This window comes from Pagrus major, chromosome 5 (genome assembly GCF_040436345.1).
Source record: "Pagrus major chromosome 5, Pma_NU_1.0".
Classification (NCBI taxonomy): Eukaryota; Metazoa; Chordata; class Actinopteri; order Spariformes; family Sparidae; genus Pagrus; species Pagrus major.
The window spans coordinates 23,904,113-23,927,349 of record NC_133219.1 but is presented as its reverse complement, the minus strand read 5'-3'; the positions used below and the strand labels follow the sequence as shown (position 1 = coordinate 23,927,349).

At 39.4% G+C, this 23,237-nt stretch overlaps 1 protein-coding gene across 1 annotated transcript; it reads right to left on the bottom strand.

The window, feature by feature from the left end:
- Window position 1: 1 nt before the first annotated feature.
- On the bottom strand, window positions 2–21,369 carry ikbkb (inhibitor of nuclear factor kappa B kinase subunit beta). The gene is made up of 22 exons (XM_073466922.1): window positions 21,211–21,369; window positions 19,770–19,891; window positions 17,091–17,185; window positions 12,878–12,998; window positions 11,398–11,467; window positions 9,028–9,116; window positions 8,110–8,199; window positions 7,900–8,024; window positions 7,166–7,273; window positions 6,955–7,084; window positions 6,536–6,730; window positions 6,302–6,416; window positions 5,859–5,982; window positions 5,622–5,773; window positions 5,360–5,421; window positions 5,175–5,275; window positions 5,028–5,077; window positions 4,815–4,914; window positions 3,132–3,279; window positions 2,739–2,836; window positions 1,920–2,013; window positions 2–1,797 (listed from the first exon to the last, which is right to left on the bottom strand). Exons 2-22 carry the CDS (start codon window positions 19,872–19,874, stop codon window positions 1,738–1,740), a joined length of 2,232 nt encoding a protein of 743 aa, XP_073323023.1. The 5' UTR covers window positions 19,875–19,891; window positions 21,211–21,369; the 3' UTR covers window positions 2–1,737.
- Between the last annotated feature and the right edge of the window lie 1,868 nt (window positions 21,370–23,237).

The following is a 23,237-nucleotide window of genomic DNA, read 5'->3' as shown; positions in this document are numbered from 1 at the left end:
GTCTTGATGGATTTGTGTTTTTTAATTTTTTTTTTCTACTTTGGTCGACATGAAACAGGCAAGGATGAAAACATCACCTACAGTAAAATACTGTATTCAAGATACAAACATTCTGTTATTTAGAAGACATTGTCACAATCTTAACAGCATACAGTATGTACAGAAATAAGCAAGATATCACAGTTAATTTTATATGATCTATATACAGTAAAGACTGTCTGAGTAGTTGGGACTCCACCATGTTTCTACAGTAGCCCACAACAGACAAACCAAACACTGGTTCTACGGAGGGCCTTTCATGTACTTTGGTGGAGAGGATGAGATGAGGGGGTGTTCAGCTGGTTGCAATCTACAACCCTACCACTAGATGCCACTAAACCCTACACACTAGTCCATTAAAAATATAATTTTAGCTATTTTCACAGTATTGCTACAAGCCATGAACTTGATGTTGATGAAGTTTAGACCATAAATCAAATGTTTTTTGTTGCCATATTCGACCAAATCAAAAGAGTAATAAGATATGATTGTGTGTTTGTGTCGTACCCAATCTCTGACACAGTCTCAACATTAATTTTGCATTATGAGCTCCACAACACTCAATTATCTACACTTACTAATTATTGCAGGGATGCTAGACTGCACCATATTGTGCAAGTGTTCCTGTTATTGTGTCCACCCTTCATGTTATTTCAGTATATGTAAAAAAGAAAAGAAAAGGTAACAGTCATACAATCAGCATGCAGTTAAAACAGTCATTTTTTACAGTTATAAATGTCCAAATATTGTAAAAATATTTTCTTATTACAATCAAATTAGCAATAGAAAATTTAATGGTCCACTGAGAAACACAAAAACAGATATACATTTACACTGAGGCTCATAACACAGTTAAGCAGAGATAACTTTAGAATCTGACTAAAACCCTGTTTTAAAGTGTGATCTGTAGTTTTCTGGTAAAAGCTGACCAAACATGGTGAAGCAAATGTGACTAAATTATATAGTTTCAGAACATAAGAGAAACGCTTTTTTAAAAACATTATTTACATTCATGAATTTTCTCAATTCTACAACAAAAATTGTTTTCATGTGTGTAAGAGAGACTGTAACACTGTAACATTCAGGTAGGTTCTGACTCGGGTTGTCACGTTTCTCCAAACCCTGAATTTGACTTTTGATTTTAGGGTCGCGACTCCATTCTTTTTTAATTTCAAATCTTTTTTTTTCAGCACTGACAGCCTGGCTTTTGTCAGACTGTCATGTCTTGATTTGATCTGGTTTGTAAAGATCAACAGATCCTGTGTTTGAGATCATTAATTGAAATCAAATGCTTGAATTTTGATTTGAAATTTGAAATCATGACGCCTCGAGTTCTGAGTGGGAGTCTGAATGGTTTGTGTGTTACGATCATCTGATATGCTTCATGTTATCAATGTTATGGCAGATTTGTGCATAATGAAGTGCAATTTATCCCAAAACATATTTTATATTTTGTTAAAATTACTAACATGTAAATAAATAAGATCCTGCTTTAATCCTAATCAGACATAGAACAGATTATAGGTGGTCATTCATTTTCCTCTTTTACAATGTCACCTACTCCCTAATCTCATTCAGGAAATATGTGCCAGCAGCTAATTACCCAATTCACATTGTTAAAAAAGCCTCATGTAGTTTGACATCGCATCCACACAGAGGCAGCAGAGTACCACATGTAAGCAGAGAATGAAATCCAGTTTAGGAGAGGTCACTGGAGAAGTTCTGGCCTCCGCGCAGCCAATTCCACTCGCTCAACATCTAGGACAAAAACAAAGGGTGGTGTCTTTTAATAATCATCACACATAATTCAGGCAAAAGCAACAAAACACACCAGGCAGCTTTTTGGCACCAGAACAAGGCGAGTGTGAGCATGCTTGTACCTCCATACTGCTCTCTGATTCCTGGATGGTGTCATGCAGCATACTCTGGAGTCGACTCTCAAACGTCCTGCTCTCCTCCACCAGAGACTCGTCACTGCAAACACACCCAAAGTGATTCATGACAGATGTTACTCGTTTTGATAGTAGGTTATCTGTGTTTATACAGGAGATTTTTTGTGCTTTCTGAGAGGTTCTGGTGACGATATCTGTCTTTAAACGAAATGGAAAGCGTTGAGGAGTGTGTGAAAGCAAGATCAAAGTAGTGAGTTTTGGTGAGATCATCAGTATACAAATAAAACGCCCACAAATCTGACCTAGGTAGTCAAGGCTATTGTGGGAAAAAAAACAAAAACAAAACCCAAACCTTCATTGATTTTGAACATGGCTGATAAAGGTGAGCAAACCATATATTTCATTTGAAAAAGCTGGGTAAACTGAATTTATGTGTGTCTACGCCCAACTACAGCCCTGCTCCTTCACGTTCATGTTACATCTAAGAAGCGATCTTGATTTAAAAAATGGAAGAAATGAATCCCATATTTTGTGAAAGTAAGCCTTTTAATCACTGCAAGAAGAAAGATCATTAATCTAAAGGTTCAAAGATGGACAACAAACACATTTCCAATGTCAAAAAATGAGATGTTTTGGCTGACTTTACCAAAATATTTGTGTGGGTGAGTAAAATGTCACGTCACGTTTATTTTCTGTGGTCAATAATATTTACAAATGGCGAGTTTCAGACCATGAATGGAAAACTTCCTTTAAGCCCCAGTGTGTGTGTGGTTGTGTGTGTATGTGTGTGTATGTAAGTACACTCACAACTGCTGTAAGCTGTGTCTGGGGGTCAGCAGAGGTGGCACTGAAGAGGGGGTTCTTAATCCATCAGGACTCCCACTCACTGGGCTGCGAACTTTACTCTGCACAAGACAAGATGGTGCACTTTGTTATGTGTTGGTTAATAAGATATACAGCACCTGCTTCTTGTAGAGGATGTGAAACAATCTGATATGGTGAATTTAACAACTCTTGTTTGCATTTTTGAGACCTTGTCGAGCCAATATGAAAAATGAATCATTGATGAGTGTTGGAGCAATTTGGTGAATTTAACCAAACTGCTGCTATTCTATGATTATTATCTGTAGCTACTCAAATCACATTATGCAATTATATGCAGTTTACAGGCATCCCTAAAGGGATAGTCGAGAGCCTTACACAGGCCACTTTGAGCAGGTTCCACAGCTCCCTCTGTCGTTTCTCCTGCAGACTCATCAGGACCTGTTCGCTCTCAGCCATCCTCTGGACCACGCCCTCCACCTTCGGCAGCAGCTCCATCACGCGCTGGCGGCACACTGCGGTCTTACTGTATAACACACACAAAAATAGAATTATGAGGGTTCCCAACGTGGATGTATAATTAAGACATGGATACGGCACCGCCGCTCAGCCTTGCTTCCAGAAAGGCATTTTTCCCACATATGTCTGTAAAACTGTAGACAGGACAACTTGGACCGCAAACAAGGTCAATTATGACTCTTTCTATTATAAATATTTGATGCAAGCAGGTTGTGTGCATGGATGTAAGTCTATGGGCTGAGTTGGAACTCGCGTTCGGGGCCAGTGGGAGAAACACTACTGCGTATATTCAGTGGGACGCATAACCAGGAAGTTAGAACCAAGAAGCTGGAAAATGTTTTGATAAAAATGTTTCGGTGTGTGCATCGGGTGAGCAATTCTTATTGGACTGAATAGGTGCCATCTTTGGTCTCATACCAAGATCTTAGAAAACATGTATGGTTCCCAACTTGAACAGGACTGTCTCCTCTTGAAGTAGAGCATTAGGCCCTGAGGCATTCATTAATGATTCAGAAACATTAGTAACCGCAGACTGGATGGCTCATTTAAAAAAGAAACCTTTCATTAATAAAAGCGTGTGACTTTCTACACTTCGCCATAAATATCAGTGTGTCTTTAATTAATTTGTTACCTTACAGTTAGTCATCATGTTATGGCTGTAAGTGTTAATAATTCACCAGCACAAGTGTTTTTAATTGACCTCTTCTCTGGACTGTGTCAGTGTCTACTAGATAAATATTTCACCTTCCTGTTTGTTCCCTTGTCCCTGCAGACATTTAAAAAGCCAGTTACTTATCATAGCAGGGAACACCCAGGTGTAGCTAATAACATTAATGATTAGTTCTTTCCATTTGAGTGTCCGAGTGAGCCATTACAGTGCACACACATGCACGACAACCAGTATTAGCATAGCATTACTGTTATTATTACTATTATTTACACCTGTGCTTTTCCTGCTATGACATGTTCAAATGTGTGTTGTGAAAGAGGCCTGTGTCACCATTACGATTCATTTTTACAACCTTGCTCACACCTGTGTGGTTGTGCAGAGCCTTTAATTAATGTGTCAGTTTCAGTTTAATGGACATGACTTTGCAAAGGTCTTCACTGTGCATTATACTATTATATATCTGTCTATTACATGTACAATATATAATACGATATCTTGTCTATCAATGAAATCCCTATAACCAAATTGTCATGATCCTGAGCTTGAGTTCAGTTATTTCCTGTTTTATGTTGAAAGGCTCTCATTGTGTGGCATGTTTTGCTCTGCACTTCCTGTCTTTGTCTTTTTCTCACCCGTTCTTTTTTTGTTTTCTCTGTATTTAGTCGGTGTATTTCCCAAAATGGGAGTTAGGCATTGCAACCACAGAGCTGCACAGGATTCATTCAATTCCCCAATCCACAAACACAATGACATACTGTGTCGGTCATTCTTCAAAAGGTGTGCTTGGCCCTTTGGAGGACTGCAAAATGAGCCCTGTTTTATGTGTGCTGGGAATTGTTTAATAAAACATTTAGCGTTCGGTGTTTGAGTACCTGAGGTGTGTGTAGAAGTCTCTGAGCTTCCTCTCGTAGAACTGCACAGCCTGAACCACCAGGCGTACCACCTCCTGACTGTCTCCTGGGCACCTCTGGTCTGAGCAGAGGGAAGGAAAGGGAAAACCAGAGGAACATAAATGAGGTTTATTTTCACAGGAAAACCTGAAACAAGTGTTACGTAAGAAGTGAACACATGCATGACATCCAAACCTCTGGGTTTCTCTCTGAGTTTGCGGAACAGCTCCATGGCCTTCCCTTCACTGAGGAACAAAGAGGGGAAGAGAACAAGGTCCAAGATCACATAGCAGTCGTTTTTCTTTGTCATTGTTTTTGTAGTTAAGTTTGGTTCAGACTTACAGTGTGTCCAGGGCCTCTCCACTCCTCCACGGCTGTCTCTGCACATCCACGATGTCTGACTGCAGCTGCATCATCTCCTCCTCCAGCTCACTCACCTTGGCCTGGACACCCACACATGGGTTTTAGTCTTTTTAAAGCAAATGTGAACTTTCCTTACACGCGCACAGAAACACACTCAACGTTACCTGACCACAGCTGACAGCTGTCTGCTCCATCTCCCTCCACACGCCCAGGAGTTTCTCTGACGCTAAAAAACATAAAAACACTAACATTAATCAGTGGCGAGCTAAACTGTTTGAAATATTGAAGTAGACTTTCCACCTGAGGTAAACAGGACGTCCAAATTAAGTTATAAATAATTACGATGAAAGGACAGATAACAAGCAGTTTGGGCAGTTGTAGTATAAACTTCCTGCTATCTAGCAACATGTTTTTGTAACATAGTACCGATCCCGGTGGCTGTCTGCTCCTGGTATTTGTCCATGTCAATGTGCAGGCTGGTGATGAAGAAGTCCAGCTTGGCCATGAGTCTCTGGTGCATGGACACCATCTCGTTCTTCTGTTTGGACAGTGAAGAGTTGTGTCTCAGCAGGCTCATGCTGACAGAAGGAGGAAAGAGAAAATGTGTTATGCCTGTGTATGTTGTGTGTGGGAGCTTGTGTGTGTTTTTTGCGTATGTCCTACATGGCAGCTTTCTGCCCCTGCTGCAGTCTTTGCCAGTCTTCCTTCAGGGAGCGGATGGTGTGCCACGCCTGGCCACAAGTCCTCCTCAGAGGGCTGTAAGCCAGAACGTGCTTAGGGTCGGTTTCTATGACAAAGACAAAGGACAGAGAGAGAGACACGCAAAGCAAAGAATGTTTATTGTTATGTTAGTTATTACAGTTTGCAGTCATAAAAGGGGCTTTTATGACTGCAAACAAGGTTTTAAATTCTGGCAATAATGTTTGTGGTACATAAAACCTAAAAACATTTCATATTTTTATCTACAGCTTCAGTCATACGTGAAAATGAGCTTAACCATGATTTCTTAAGGTGTACTGTGTTTGTTTTCTTTGTATCTCAACAGTATGTGTGATTTAAATGTGGTAAAGTGTGTGATGACTGTTTGCTTATTTCTGTGTACTCACGGACGAAGCGGATGTTTTCTGGAAGAGTGCGAGGAGCAAACTGAGGTTCATAACTGCAGGAGGAACGATCAAACAGGAAGACAAGAGGCAAGTCTGTCCGTCGCCCGTCTATCTCCTACAGAAGCAGATAATAATAATAATAATAATATGATTCAGCCTGTTATTACATTGTGCTGTTGACTTTTCTGTGAAGGTATTGTGTGTACAGTGTACAGTGTTTATGTTAGATATTACTGTGTAATCTATGGCGCACTGTGTGGCCAGTCCATGAGGCTCCAAGGCTAAGCCCGCCTCTAGCAGTAGCTCCTGATTGGCTGGGGGGATGCTCGTGTCTTTTTCTATCCTCAGCTGCAGGTCTGCTACAGTCTCATCATCCGACACTGAGTATGTCAGGATCTTAGCAGACATCATGTTCAGGACATGAACCAGCTGAGAAGAAAGATTAGAGGGAAGATAAGTAAATGTGCAAAATCCCTTTAAATTCCACCAAAATTTAAAAACACTGGGGCAGCACTTTGGCCCTTAGAAAGTTCATTATTATGCCATAACCTCCATATAAGGTTTGTCAACATCAGACCAAAGCAACAAAAAGACATTCACATGGAGGAAAATGAGATAAATGAAACAGTAAACAAAAGAACTGTTAAATTAACCTTGAGCTGCAGTATGAGCCCCAGCTGGGAGAAGCAGTCGCTGGGCGTAGACTTGGGGTCTTTGCCTCTTTCCTGAGGAGACCACTTCAACATCAGCTGCAGCCACCTCTCCAGTTTCTCTAATAACAAACTGTCAAACACAAATTAACATGTTAGACTGAGTATAACAGTTTTAAATTGGCATTTTTTTTTCATGGGAAAAACAAATCACCTGTTGAGGTTGTTGGGCTGCGGCAGATGTTTAGAGAAGCGGACTTCCCCTGAGAGGTCCTCATAGACGACAATATCATTGTCCTGCTTCAGGCTCAGTTTATTGTGCCTGGAAAGGATAAAGGTGGATTATATGACAGAAAAGCCATGAAAATGTAGTTTTGGGGTTGCATTTCTTGTCTTTTTGCAAGTGTACAAATGTTTCTTTTGTTTTGTGTACAAATTTCATCCTCAATTTGATCATGGTAAATTCTAACCTGTGCACACAGCCAGTTACGTGCCAAGAACTGACCCTGAGTTTCTGCAATCAAAGGAGGGTATTTTTATTCCATGTAACCCAGACCCCCCTGGAGTTTCATGTCTTTCATTTATCATATTAGTGAGGCACAAGGGGCGCTGGCAGGCACAACCCACATATCCTGCAATTCTCTGCTTTAGCAACTCCTGTTTATTTATATATTCCTTGTGTGTTAGAATCCAGGCACGTAACAATAACATTTACTTGGAATTGAGCTTATCATTGCTTCACATTCAGAAAGGTCATTGTTCAACTTATTTCGCAAAGTCTACACTATAGAAATCAACTTGCAAAACCGGGAGGGAAATAGTCAACATTTTGACACGCATCAAACTCAAACTAGTTTTGGAAAACCTGACTTCTCTTCCGTTACAGTGACTTTTGTGACATTTGAACAACTTAGTTTTGATATGGGATTTTATGAAAGGGTGTACTACCAAGGAACAGGTTGCCAGGTTGGTAAGAAAGGGCGAAATCCTGTGATGCACTCAAACACCAAAGTCCCGAAGCTCCAGTAGTCCACAGTGACTGTGTACTTCTGCCTCTCAATGAGCTCTGGAGCCTGAAAGATGGAAGGAAAAACACAAGTTCAGCTGTTACTGTCCAGAATACGATGAGAAGATTGATGCTGAGAATGTGTCACTTACTAAGTACTGAAGTGTTCCCACAAATGAGGTGCAAAGGCTGCTCTGGTCCAGCTCTTTCGCATAGCCGAGATCTATGATCTTGTGGATTAACTGAGATTAGGAAAGAAGGAAATAAAAAAGTGTTATCAGGTAAATTTGATTCTATGAATACAAATTGATAACTTACAGGAAGGCTTTTAAACTTTTGCAGATTATATAAATGTCCGACAGAGCTAGGCTGGCTGTGTACCGCTACGCTAAGCTAACCCTGGCTCTATCCTGTTTATATGAGTGTGGTATCATCTCATCAAACTCTCAACCAGAACACAAAAAAGTGTATTTCCTAAAATGTAGAGCTATTTCTTTAAATCCTAAGGGAATTAAGGATACATGAGCATTAATTCACTTTTAATGCTTTTCTGTCCATTTGTGTAGAACCCCTTTGTTATGATAACTTCTCAAACCCCAAACTAAGTCAGTATGTTGGATTTACTGTTTCTCTAATATGCCAGACGAAAACAAGTGTCCATTTAAAGTTATAAACTGCACTGCAGTGTTTCATAAACCTGAATATATAACCCCTTTAATATGTCTGGCCTCATTTATGTAACATTCTTTGTTTTCTTGTGCGCTGTTTCAGGCTGGAGGAAGACATGATTTGATTTGCTGCATAATGAACAAAATAAAGGGAGGCCCAGAGATGAAGGTAAGAGCAAGAGAATCTCCAGAGTTTCTCCTGACTGCAAGGGTAAGCAAAAGGATTGAGTTTTCCACATTAAAAGCTGTGCTCAACTGGTGAGGGTAGACGTGGACGTGAGAGAAACGAGTCTCCTGCACTTATTCCACATAACCCACACACAGACATGCAGCATATGACCTCTTTGTTGTGGTTTGGGTGTATTTGTCATAACAGGACGATTCACAACGTCTTTAACTCACTCGCTTCTCTCCCTGCTGCAGCACGATGTTTTCTGGTTTCAGATCTCTGTGGATGATCCTCTTCTTATGGAGGTAGGTTAGAGCTGAGGCTGCAAGGAGACAGAGGAAGAAACACAAGAAAGGAATAATGCAGAGTTATTGCATGCATTGTAAATTACATGCTGAAGATTTATGAGCTCATATGAAATAAGTTACTACTGCATTGAAACTAGAGCGAGACCAATGAAGCGGATGAAAGGAGTAACTTAAAAGCTAATTCAGATTCAGATCTTCCTCTGTTGAGGAAATTTGTTTTCACGGTCTGTACATGCATTCAAGTACTTTTCAAGCACTTTCAAGATACCTAAATGCAAAAAAAAACAAACATCCCATTTCAAAACTGAAGCTTAATCACATCTAAATTGTAACTTTTAATGCAATTGCAAAAAAAAAAGGTTTGCAGACTTGAGACTAACAGCAATAAAGTATCCTGTCATGTTTTTTATCAGCTGTTCATATTTACTTCAATCGTTTTGATAATGATTACTTAATTCCTCCTAATTTCGAGGAAGACAACAAACAAATACGACAACAGGATTGTTTCATTTAAGATATCAAAGGATTGTTGGTTTAAGTAAGTGCCACAAGATTATGTTGAAAATTGAGAATTTTTTAAGCATTTTTCAAACCTTGAACACAGAACAGTTGAAAAAGACTTGGCACAGACCCTGTAAAAGGGTGATTCAGTAGTCCTTTAAATGTTTGGACTCATGATGGGCATTTTAAAAATAAAAGAACCCGAGATGTTAGCTTTGTGATTCAACGCATTCTTCTGTCTTGTCAAAACCTGGTTCCTACATTACAGACAATGCAAATTCACTGTGGACAGTTTGGTCAGCAATCCCAGTATTGTTATGCTAGAAGCGGGTAATGTAGCCTCGAGCAAGAAGAGAAGAGGAGCGGTCTACACGGGTCTGGTAAGCTCCACAACACCAAATATCTTTTCATTTTCAATCTTGTTCTTCAGCCTCAACTGATGCAACTATCTATCAGACTTTGAGCAGCTCCATTCATAGAAGAGGTGGGGGGAAAAAATCGATTTTTAGATACATTGCAATTCTCTCTTAAAAGATTATGTCTCAATACAGAACAGTCAATAAAACCAAATTGTCGACATTGTGACTGCCGAAAATGATTTTGCAAGACTGGGATGCAGGTCCCTCAAAGCTGAACTAATTAGGTGGTGAAACATAATAAATGTAAACACGTGCGTTGTGTTTTCAATCTATGCTAGGCTACTACAATTTGGTGAAGATGACTGAGCGAAAGCAAAGATAATGGAAGTTAATTCATCTGTTTATTTTAATTCTGGATAATAAAAAATATGCTATGTTTTTAAAATGGCAATTCGTCACATAGTGTGTTTAGTCGCTCTTCAAAATTGAATCAACACTCTCTGAAATGATTGTTTTTGCTGATGGTTCAGTGGTGCACAGGTGTACTCCCGTGCCCTGTGACATCACTGTTGGTTGTGGTTACAGGTGCAACAAAGCAGCTTCAGAGGTCAAACAGCCTCAAACATTTCAACCAGAGTGGATATAAAACACCGCTTTTCAGTCTGGTGTCAGGTCACTCTTTAACTGACCCTTAAGAGGCTGAGACTCGTATATACATTCTTTAGCCTTTAATCTGTCGGAACTGAAGTCTAATAGGTTTCGCTTCAATTTACATCTGAAACTGTAATGTCACTTCACTTGTGCGTCAAAGGGTGACTAGCATGTGTGCTGGCAAAGTGAGTTCAACGAAGCGGAACTCATAACCTTTGTGGCACCTGAATGTATGACCGTGTGTGCGTGTGTGTGTGTTTCTGTTTGGGTGTGTTTGGGTGTGGGTGTACATGCCTGTGTCTTTACCCTAACTCGTGAGGCAGTTTAAAGGGGATCACTCATTATCAGGAAATGTCCACCAGCTGGTAACAGGAAAAGGAGTTTCTCTGTGTGTGTGTGTGTGTGTGTGTGTGTGTGTGTGTGTGTGTGTGTGTGTGTGTGTGTGTGTGTTCCTCTCCTCTCCACTCCACACTCTCGATATGTGTGATCCGTACCACATGTCCTCTCTTGAAGCTGTTTATACCGCTGGTGATATGCAACTCGTTGTTGATTCGTAAATTACGCTCGTGTCAGAGTGTGAGTGTGATTGTTGACGTAAACCTCCGTCTGAGCTGTGAGCTGTTGCTATGGTGACTAAGAGGCTGGTGGTTATGACATCATGATACCGGTCACCACGGTCATTTCCTCCATGCTACAGGAAACTAATCACGCCGCCAGCTCACTCAATCGCCCAATCAATCTATCACTCTCACATTTACACGATTTACGAGCTGTGGATACTCACAGATGTCACATAACAGAATCAAAACGGAGCCCTCCCTCATTCCACAGCAGTTGTCCAGGAGGTTCAGATACTGCAGAGAGCACAAAAACATACACTTGATACTTAAATAACATGAACCACGAAAGAAAACAATATAAGTGGACACAGTCTTAGCTGTGAGGTCATGAATCTGTCATCTTTATTCATGTTTTAAACCCTTCTGCTCTGCTATCCCTCTATAAAACAGCTGAACAGAGGTCATGAACAGGCTCGGATTCAAGCAGGAAACAAAATCAACACTTTTGTTGTGTAGCTTTTGATTCGTTTTAAACACACACGATGCATTCTTTGCCACTTGGGGTCTCGCAATCAAAACATTGGAAACCAAACACGTAGTTTGATGACGTCTCGAAGTAGCGTGGGATCATGGGAGTTGTTGTCGTCATTGTTAAAGAACCACCACTGCAGATGAAAATCCATCTAAGTGACTCAGAGGAGGTAATGTATTTATGTTTTATGTTCCTCACTCTCTGATGTATCATCTGATGTTTTCCCAGAAGCTATAATGACAGGGGACCAAATGAAATGCACTGTTACTATCAGTAAAATCAAGGATTTCTCTGGGTTTGAAAATGGTTTGGGAAAATGTAAGCACACAACTCAATAAGATATAGAACACAGATCAAGTCATTGTTAGACATTTTAATGCAGAAATGTCATATTATATCTTTAAAAGGTGCAAGGTGTAAGATTTTTTGTTTAAAACATTCAACTATCAACCAAAAATATCAACAGAATGTAAAGAAATAATTACATTAGGTCAAAGACGTGTATGTACTGTGTTGCCGAGTTATCTCCTGTAGTTAGCATGCTAACCAGCTAGGGCCTGACAACCTCTTTCTTCAAGCGGTCTAAAAAAGCTCCCGTGCTAGCAATGTAAAGACCAACACTCCCCCAGTAGTCTGGCTAGCTGCATTCTGGCTCCCTCTGTGGACAAAAGCCGTATGAGCACTACCAAATCTCGATCTGGCTTACCTCTGGCTAAAGAGGCGACAGCTGTTTGCAGGATGCACGGTGATGAGTCATAAAAATAGTTTTAATATTATGATTTATCCAAATAAGATAAGATAAAGATTAAGAATAATTATGATAGCTATAGAAACAGCCTTCCTACTGATGGTCTTGTTTGCTTATGTAGGTCAAATAGAGGCATCAGTAATAATTGAGACCGCTTCATAACCAGTTAAAAGTTATAACGACAATTTGTGGTTTCAGTTTTGTCTGTCTCTCTGTTGGGGGTTTTCAGAGCCAAATCATATTCAGGCCAGCTGCTGAGAAAGAAAGAGTCATGAAACGTGGTACAAACTGATCATCACCACACATGATCACTGCTCCTTGTTAATTCATTATGATTCAACATTTTGCCCGAAGGTCTATGGGCTCTAATCCAGAGTCCTAAACCACTTGCAAACATTCTCGCAAACATACCACAGACTTTTACCTTCCTCAGATCCCCTCCCTGACAGTACTCCATGGCCAGCAGAGGCAGGTCGTTGGTGGCCACCATTTTCTGCATTCCCTCAGGGACCTCTCTGGCTGCAACCACGTTGACATGATCCAACCTATGTGTGCAGAAATGAGCAGACATCAGTGAGTCGGGCTGCACAATGTTCTGTATAATATTTCTATACATACAGATACAAGGTTCCACAATAGTCTCACTGACAAGGGCTGACATTTATAAATGCAGTAGTCACAGTGCAGTTTGTCAGAGTTGAGGTGTTAAAATGTAATTACTGATAAAAGATAATGTGTGGGAAAATTACAAATATAGTTCCCTGTGTCTTCTTGCCACCCAGTTTGCAAATAATGAGTCAGTAAGTTGTGTGAGTTTCACCTCATAAGTGATTATTTACTTTGCGTTATTTAAATATAATTTAGAGGCCTTAAGATACAAAAATATCTGGTAATTTACAAAGAAAATTAGAGAAAAGTCAGAAAAAATAAGCAGAATTTTGTGCAGCATTTTTATTTCTGCTTCCCTGCAGACAAAATCCCAGTGAAGTCTAACAACGATTCTGACTTCCACCAAAATGAGTGGGTCAACACCGTTTTTTTAAAACGCGGGTCACCCCACTCCACCTTCCTGCAGGCAAGGCAGCCCATCTGTGGTTTTCATCTTAAGTGTTACATCGTACGTCATGTTACACGTCATGAATGTGCCGGAAACAGGTAACAACTCCAGTAGAAGTAAACACAAGCAAGCAGAAGGCAGGATGGAGGCCAGTAATGATGTTACATTGATCACCAATTTGTACATTTTACTACAGTATCCTTATTTACACGCCACCACCTGATGCTCATAACGCGTCATCTCTTCGCGTGGTGGGAAAAAGGTCAGAATTTAGCGCGTTCACCCGGGTCTTACGTTTAGATGAGAGCCAAGCTGAGCCGAGCTGAGGTGATAAAAACCTGTGTCTGCTGCAGAGTCAGTTGACCCAGGTGTAAATGTGAGTGTGCACATTCCCATTGCACACAAAAGCCAGTGGAAAAGGGGTAATAGAGAATAGAAACTGGGGATTGATTTGCAATGTAGAGATGTGTGAAATCTGCAAACTTGTTTATTTCTGTGGTCATTTTCAGCTGTAACTGTAACATTTAAAGATACAGTATATAGTTAAACACGGGGGTTTGACCTATCTGACGTTTCTGCTTATCTTATTTTATGTGTTGCGTTGCTAGCATCTTTGATGAACCAAATCTACCCAACAGCTGCATCTCAACGTGGGTTGGACAAACTGCTATGGCTCGTTTTGGTTAAACTCAAGCTGTTATTTTTTACTAGTCTGTGGCCCAACAGGCAAATTAGATCTCAAAGCTTACGTAGTTACAGTGTTAACCCTAACCCAATGCATCACATTTAAGGGGCTCTGTGCAACTTCTGTGTTGTGCTGAAAGCCGGTTGTTACTTTGTTAGCGGACTCCATTTACTAAACTAACATTAGCTGCTGTTTCTCTCTGTTAGCGGAGCTGAGAGAGGCTCTGAGACGAGGCGCTCAAGAATGTGCATAAAGTCACATCCTTTGGACTGTCACAGAAAATCTGACCCACGTCCTTCACAAAGAAATCCACAGTCCAGCAGCATTGAACAATCATTCACAGGCTTGCATAGGCAACCAAGATACTTTTCACGTCACATTACAATCCACTCACGTGTGTGGATTCAGAAATAAAGACCTTCCATCTTCCAACAAATGTATCCAACACGTCATATTTTCACAGTTACGTGCAAACCTTTTCATCAGTCAATTGATAATCCTTGCAACTGATTAGGTCAGCCATTCCCTTCACCTTACTCCCTCAGCTCATTGACCTGCTCTCTTACTAACTGTTTCTCATTCTTCGCCGTTTCATAACTCTGATTGGGACAACGTGTTTCTGATTTTCACAAGTTCAGGTCCTCTAAAAAATAAAGATAACAAACTCAAACTGATACCAGATTCAACAGGAAGAAGGAACCATAACACTATACATGATATAATGTTTCAGGGGAGTCGAGGTATGATCTGATGCGGAAAATATTTCCCTCATCTTTGTTCTGCCTCACTTCATCTTATTTGAAAACACGTTTTGGGGAGTGTGGATAGAAGAAGGGTTGGAGAGAGTGGGATGAAATAGTGGACCTGCACAAGATATACTTTTCTTGGTTTTGACAAAAAATTATGCAGTATAAGCACTATAAACACATTATGACTCAAAAACATTGTGAAAATTATGTGTTTTTCAGGACATTGGTAGGTCTGTGTTAAGTAGCTGTAATAATATAATGGAAGGCTGCCATATATGTGTCCCCTGCCCTGTGGTTTCTCCACGAGTTGAGCGTGGGTGCATGGAGGGTTGTGGTTGTGACCATGTCTGCCTGAAAACAACACACTTGTTAAACTAGGACACTAGGAAATAAATGGTTTTATGCCCATGTTTGCACCCAGCATATGACAAAACACACACACACACACACACACACACACACACACACACACATACACAAACCCACATTTTGCATCTCACAAACAATCAAAACCCACATGAGCTGCCATCCAACTTCAGTGACCCAAACTGGAACTGTTAATAGACAACACAGGCGTGTGTGGAAATGAAACACACAAAAAACAGAGCAAAAGAGGAGGCAGCACATTATCCTGTCAGAAATAACCACCAACAGACGAAAATAACCCAAGCGTCCATGCTGCTCTAATGATTTAATGTCTTGTGTGATTTTTACTATTTTGGGATACAAATTGAATTTTGTTTTTTGAGAAAACTTGTGAAACAGATGGGTACATAAAAAAGTCAAATGTCAAAGTCATTAGCACGCAGCTTGTCATGGAATGTACCACGCTGAGTCACAACATGTTAAACCAAAACCTGCCTCCTGTGCCAAAGAGAGCTTCAAGGAAATGCATTAAAGAGTCTGGAGGGTAAAAAGTAAATGGGGAAATCACCAATTTCTCCAGCCGAGTTAAAAAAATAGTGTGTCACGCACTGAGATGCATCACTACGGGGAAAAAAGAGAGCTGAATCTGTTGTAAACAAGCGTAGGTAAGATGACGTGATCAAACAAAAAACAAACAAAACAGTTAGGAAATCTGGTCTTTTTGGCTTAAGATCACCAACCGTAAAAGTAAAACTGTCAGTGACAGGATGAGGCAAACATATTGTAACTTTTGTCTTAAATAAATATCTGTTTCTGTAATATTTCCATGATCTTATGACCTAAAGGCAAGTATTGCTTTTGTTACAAAATCCTAAAGGGATGACCTGTGTCAAAATCTAATTTATAGATTAATTATAATTTTAGTCAATGTGCTCATATTGTACATAGTCCCACATAAATTCCTTTTTAAAGCACAGGAATACTGATGGGCATGTCTCCTTGGGCCTCATTTATAAAAATGGTCTTAGATCTATACTTGAACTTAGTCTTAAGATCATGTCCGACGGTAAGCCCTTTCTAAGAATCCAGTTGGATACCAAGTCAAATTAAATTGACAGCACCTGCCTTGTGATTTCACCTTCATAAAACAGCAGCTCAAATGATGGTTAAAGCTGGAATAGAGATGGACCGAAAGAGGAAATCAAACTTATTTGGAAGACGAGATCTCAGCGATGGTAGAGGAGACTGAAGACAACACGTATTATTCAGATGACTAAATAGTGGGTTGAGAAACAAAACCACTCCACCACAGCCTTGGACTCATACTGTATGTGACCCATACTGCCATAACCAGCAGGAAAATCACTTAAGTTAAGTCTAGACTTTGCTGAAAGATAAGACCATTTCCAAGTCACAGTAAGTTTTTATAAATTCCTCCTCAGACGTGGTTTTCTGCTCGAGTCATTCTTAAGCTCAAACTTGTTAGTTTGATTCATAAATGACGCCCTAGTAGTTGAGACAAATACAATTATAACAAACTACAGAGACCCTTTGTTGCAAGTCATCCCCCTCTCTCTTCTATGTTTCTCTCTTCATGTTCACTGTGATCCATCTAAGAAAGGCAAACTGCCAGACCGGCATCTGGTGGTCTGCCATGTGTCTGCTGTGTGTCCTGCGCATGACTGAAATTTGAAAGTGACATAGGAAGGGCGGTGGCGCCGAGATGAACAGGTTTTTGCCTTTCCTTTAGTAGTCCGATGCATGCGGGAGTGAAACTGACCTCTTCATGATCTGGATCTCCAGACACCATCTCTCTTTGCTTCTCTCGCTCAACTCCTGACGGCACTGCTTTATGGCGATCTGTTCCTCTGTGTCCTGAAAACAAACACACGTTAAGAATATTTAGTATATTTAGTAGTTAATTACCATCTAACATCTCCAAGTGTCCATAATTAAAGTCAAATAGATTGTAGATTATACAAGAGGAAGTGGCAAACTAGTAGCAACAACATGTCTTAAAACTTTTGAAAGTCGGCCTCATATTTGTATGAGCATATTACACTCAGGGCTACAACTGTTCATCATCTGGTCTATAAGACATCAGTAAACAGAGGAAACATCCATCAATATTTCCTGAAGCTCAAGGTGAAATCTTGTGTCTTTTCTTTTCTTTTTCCGACCAACAGTTCGAAAAACAAAGATATATGTCATTTACTGCAATTCTAAGACAAATATTGAGAATTGAAAAGTTGGAATCGTTGAACGTTTGAATGACAAATGACTTAAACAATTGTGTTTAATTATTAAAATCGCTACAAATTAATTTTCTGTCAAAACAACTACACTTTGCAGCTCTATTAACATTATTATCCATCAAATAAACAACAATAAAGCAGTAACACCTCATTTTTGGCTTCAAATTTAGACATTCCTTCTCCACTAGAACATTAACAATACATGTCACAGATGCTACATAATGTTTTAAAAAGCTTAAATAAAATGTAAACAATGTACTTGTAGCATGACCACTTTGGCTTTAAAACTTGATTTCTTTTCAGGCGGCCCTACAGTAAGGTGTTTCTGACGATGAAGTGAGACGGACAGATCGTCAAAAGAAGAAGAATGGAGTCCAAACCGTGACACGTCACCTGCACAGTGATGCCAAACTCATATTGTACATCCAACCACTTGCCAAAAATAATGAGGACATCTCACTACCTGTTTCTCATGGCACCATCAAGGAAAAGGCACCACCCTGCTTCCCATCCATTGAGCTAATGAACTATTAATAAGCCACAGTTTTGTCATTAATACAGGAAGACAGGAAATTTACTGTAGAGGATGTTTAGTCATCAGAGCAGCAGCAGTGCCAGCAGTGCCCTCCACAGTAAAGTGATTGCCATCGCCTCTTAAACACTAATCTGACAACACACAATTTATTCTTGACCGTTACTTATTTGATTACTTTATAATGTAGAATTAAATCAAATGATAATCTCAATTTGTCATATTTTAGATGTAGTCTTGAAGACACTGATTTTTTTGCACACAATACAGGTGTGATTTTGGCAAATTTATACAGGTGTAATGATTGTAAACAAACTATAATGTGCCTCTAAAACTACACACACACACATCAGATTCCATTCAGCAAAAACATTACAATGGTCAGAGTTGCAGCCGCTATGTCACCTGTTTACTTTAATTCAAGTGTTTACGTAATAATCTATTTGAAAACACAAGAGAAAACATTTCCAAGGATCATATTTCATAAGTTTTTAACCACACTTTATGACTCTCCATCACTGATGATGCCGCCTGATTCAAAGCCAGCTCTAAGTTTGCCTCAAAAGTGAGCGTGAGTAATACAACTCAAGTAGAAGAGAGGAAGAGGAAGGTCCACTCAGCGGGCGTGTTCATATTCCCATAGTGTCCTGTTGCTAATGATGCAACTCTACAATGCTCTCATCCTGTGAGTTACAGTGATATCATTACAATAGAAAACCAACAGCTTCCTGGACTGATGTCATACTCTTTACCAAAGTGGTGCAGGTGAGAAAACGATCAAAATCAGAGGAAACGTTTTTTTTTTAATCAACTGCCCTTATGTCATTCTGACTAAATATGACTGTTTTTAAAGGTCAGATTAGTAGGATTTACAAGCATCTTGCAAGTGTGGATGCACATGAGTCAACTGATCACCCCATGCCTCACCCTCCCGACAATGGCCAATAAAACACAAAAGGGCCTCTTTAGAGTATTTGGTTTGTCCGTTCTGAGCTACTGTAGAAATATGGCGGTACAACAAGGTGGACTTCGTGGAAGAGGCACCAGTCCCTCTGCAGAAATAGAAGGCTCATTTTATGGTACAAAAAACATGTTATATTCTATTACGGCTCCTAAATCCCCTTAAATCCTACACACTGGACCTTTTTTTTTAAAAAAAAAAAGATTGACGTGTCATTTTCATATGCGAAATGGAAGGTTTTCTAAGAATGTTTGCGTATAAACACAGACAACAAGCAAGTGATTTCAGGCAGAGGTTTTTTAAACTGTGAGGCGAGAGAGTGTAAGCTGAAATTTGGGTCAAAATTGGTATTCTTTCACTGAGTCATGACTCAGTCACATCTGAACACAGACAGGATACACTTATTTTTAGATTCGTGACTTACACTTTGTGAGGATATAATTGTGAATGAACCTTCATAAATCCACTTACAGAGCCTGCCTTAGAATCATCACAGTTTTAAGTTTTCTTATTTGTTAAAGTACTCCAGTGATAGTTTTCTGTACATTCATGAGTACACTGCAAACAGGAACTGATAATAGCTAATTCGGCATACTTTTAATTTTACCAATTTGGTCATAGTCTTTTCAGAGACATTCAGTCTACCACCATAAGCCCAATTTTCTAACAGAGTAAAGATGTAACAGTGTTTTATGTGTGTGTATCGTGTACCTTATTTTGCCATCTTGTGACATTCCCAAAGCCTCCGGTGCCCAGTCGCTCCTTCATCTCCCAGGGCCCGCAGCTCTGCTGCTGCTGCGGCGGGACTCGATTCATGGCCTCCTCAGCTGGTCCTGCACCCAATGCAACAAATAACAAGAATAAAGTAAAGTTTACCCTCGGGGTGGCACTAGAGAAAAAGCCTTGTTTGTTGTTATCTAAATAAAGAGTTAATTGTCTGTACAGAGGATATTTTAGGACATCACTCAGCTGGTCGGGCTCAGCTCCACATTTCGTCCACATTTGATCAGTCTAGGCCTTAAGTAACTTCACCAAGTTAAAAACATTTGAAAAAACTTTAGCATGTATTTTTTATGTTAATCTCAGAATGCCATGATAGCATTACTCTGAAAGTACAGCTAAGAAAGGTGAAGAGAAGAGAAGAGAAGAAAGAAAGAAGAGTGGAACAAATGTAATTTTTGAGCTACGGGCGACTCGAAATCACCACAGATGTTAGGATTCATCCTCTGGAGAATCTGATCCATCCTGTGCTTATTGGGATATGACTGACATTAACATACACAGAATTTGCCTGTGCTAGCTGGCTGCAGATTGATCTGTATTGTGTTATGTTGCTGACATGTGACAGTTTGAAATGCACAGATGTGAATACCGAAGAATTCCCTTCAGCTGCTGTGGTTTCAGTGCATGCTGACTCACTGTCACGCTGTCACGGCTCACTGGGATACCTGAATATAAGCGAGCCGTTGTTAATGTTGTTAGTAACACCTGCGCTTTTCCTACCATAACAAGTCAACATGTCTGTTGTTAAAAAGGCCTGTCGCAGTGCGGGAAATGCCAAAGATATTAGAATAAAGTTATTCGTCCAATAGCATTGACAAGGATGATCTTTTTATGGGGTCCCTTTCAGAAAAGTTAGTTATTTTCTATAAAGATAATAATGATAATATCAGTTGATACATTGTTAATGTCAGTACTGTATTGGGCTCCACTGGACAGTTCTGATTTACTTTCCATTTGCTATTCAAAACTCTCCAAAACCGACTGGTTGTGAATCAACACTGGCTTCATGTTGCTTTTTTTTTTTTTTAACCAGATGTCATTAAATCAAATATGCATCACAGGGTCTATGGAAGTTTTGAAGTGTGTGCAGATCTGTATAGTTAAGTACAGTAAGTGTTCACAGGCCTGTTGAGTCCAGCAGTTACAGAACATGACTGCTTCTGTATTTGACTTCATGCTCCACTTTATCATTCATCTCACCTCTCTGCTTATAACCAACTCGTGCATTCAAACACACTTTCACCTCACTTCTGCCTGTGTATGTATCCTGTTAATCGGAGTTTATATCAATGTACTACAACGGATATTATTTCCATGCAGACAGGCGCTCAAACGTGCTACAGCAGCTGTTATGTGAACTCAGTCCTACCTTACACTTCGTCTGCAGCGCTCGCGGGCCTTCACACCTGAATCTCTTTGTGTATCCGGTCTTTAAACGAGTTCAATTTTAAAACATTTTACTATTAATGCTGGCGACACAAGTAGCCCGTCAAAAACTTTTCTACTTCCTGATTCTCATATTTCCTGTAAACCTGCAGAGACCCGCCCACAAGGAGGCAGAGTCCTCCAGCTGGCAGCGTCATGCAGATGTTTCTCACACAGCTGGACGGATCTGTTTCAAGATGATGTTATGTGGACACTTCTCAGATACCAGGTCCATCATAGAGCTCACAAAACATAATCAGCAAATACATGATGTTGTATAATTATGGATAAAGATAAGACTTTATTATCCCTTTGATGAAATTCACAACAACAGGCGGTATATAGTTAAAAGTAAACCCCACCTTTACCAGCTGCAACATTAAATTGATGTACTGTATAAATTAATGCATCAAACATTTGAATAATATAATATATATTATTCTGAAATGAGCCATTCTGCATATTGAATACTTGTGTACTTCCATTATATTTTGATGCTAATTCATTTGTACTTTCACTGAAGTCTGAATTCATGACTTTTACTTGTAACAGAATATTTCTACACTGTGGTTTTACTTCTTTTCTTTTTTCTTTTTTTAAAAAAAAAGATCTGTGTACTTCTACTCTGCACAGTAAACCAAACACCTAAGATACACTTTTTTGTTTGCAGCTCTAAAATAAAATGCCAGTAAGAAACAACAGCTGCTCTTGCAGTCATGAAACCTATCAGCTACTTTGCCTCATTAGCTACATGACACAAAGGTTTGTTGAATTTTTGAATTATTGTGCTCAAAAAGTGAAGAATGCATCGCTATTAATACAATCTATTCATAGCTTGTCATGAAAAGGTTGCAGGATTATCTTTAAGTTGTGTCCCTGTGTTGCTATATGTGTTGTAGCACACACTCGAAAAACAGTTTGGCTTTGAGTACTTTCCATCTAATTATATATAAGTTCATTGTAAAGTGTTACATTTAATTCATAGTTGAGTCTATAATGTTGAGTTAATGTGAATAAATTAAATAATTTAGCATAGTCTGATTACATTAGATTATTGCAGACTTATACATAAAGTTTATGCATTTATTCAATTATTACATGTAAAGATAAGATGATGCTACATAAACAAAATGTGATATCTCAAGTGTTTATACATAAAAGTAGTGCATTTCAAATTAGTTACTGTTTCTCCTGCAATAAATCAAACATCTAGACACCTTACCTTACCTTGAACTCATGTAATAAAAATTAGATGTAAAATTAACATAGAGTTAAAAAGCTTAAAGTCACTGTTTTATTTAATTATTTTCTTGAGTGCACTTGTGCCCAAACTATGCTTCAGTGGGTTCCATAGACATTATAAGGTTTAGATTATATATCTTGCTTTACAAAATGGGAAAATAAGCCAATTATAATATTAAGAGGAGGTTTAAATCAGTTTTCTGTCAACAAAAAACACAAAAGGTCACAAGGTAAATTGAAGGATGACATTTAAAGTATAATATCCAGGGAATAGTTTGTTAGTTCATAAAGTGTAAAAGCGTAAACACCTTTCACAAATAATGCATTCACTCCTGCTAGTATGGGGCCTTTTTATGTTTGCCACTATTTTGGGGATGGACATTATGGCTCGGTTTTACAACTTCTCACCAACTGATGGATCAGCTTCCCGAACCATTCAGGAGAACAGAGTCACCCCCTGCTCTCCTGACCCGACAACTCATCTTACTGTATTACTTAACGTCTTCTCTCGAATTACCCCTCTCCTCTTTAGTTGGGAAAGCTGTATGACCTTCTCTTGACTGGATCGTGTCTATCATTATCATAACAAAAATATATTACACTCAGGGATGTTTTTGGACCTGTTTTCCAGACTGTGTTTCTCAAAAGGTTTGCGAAAAGTATTTTCTGTAATGTAGATGTGTCATTTTCAGGGTGATGATTGAGATTTTCAGATCATACAACTCCTCA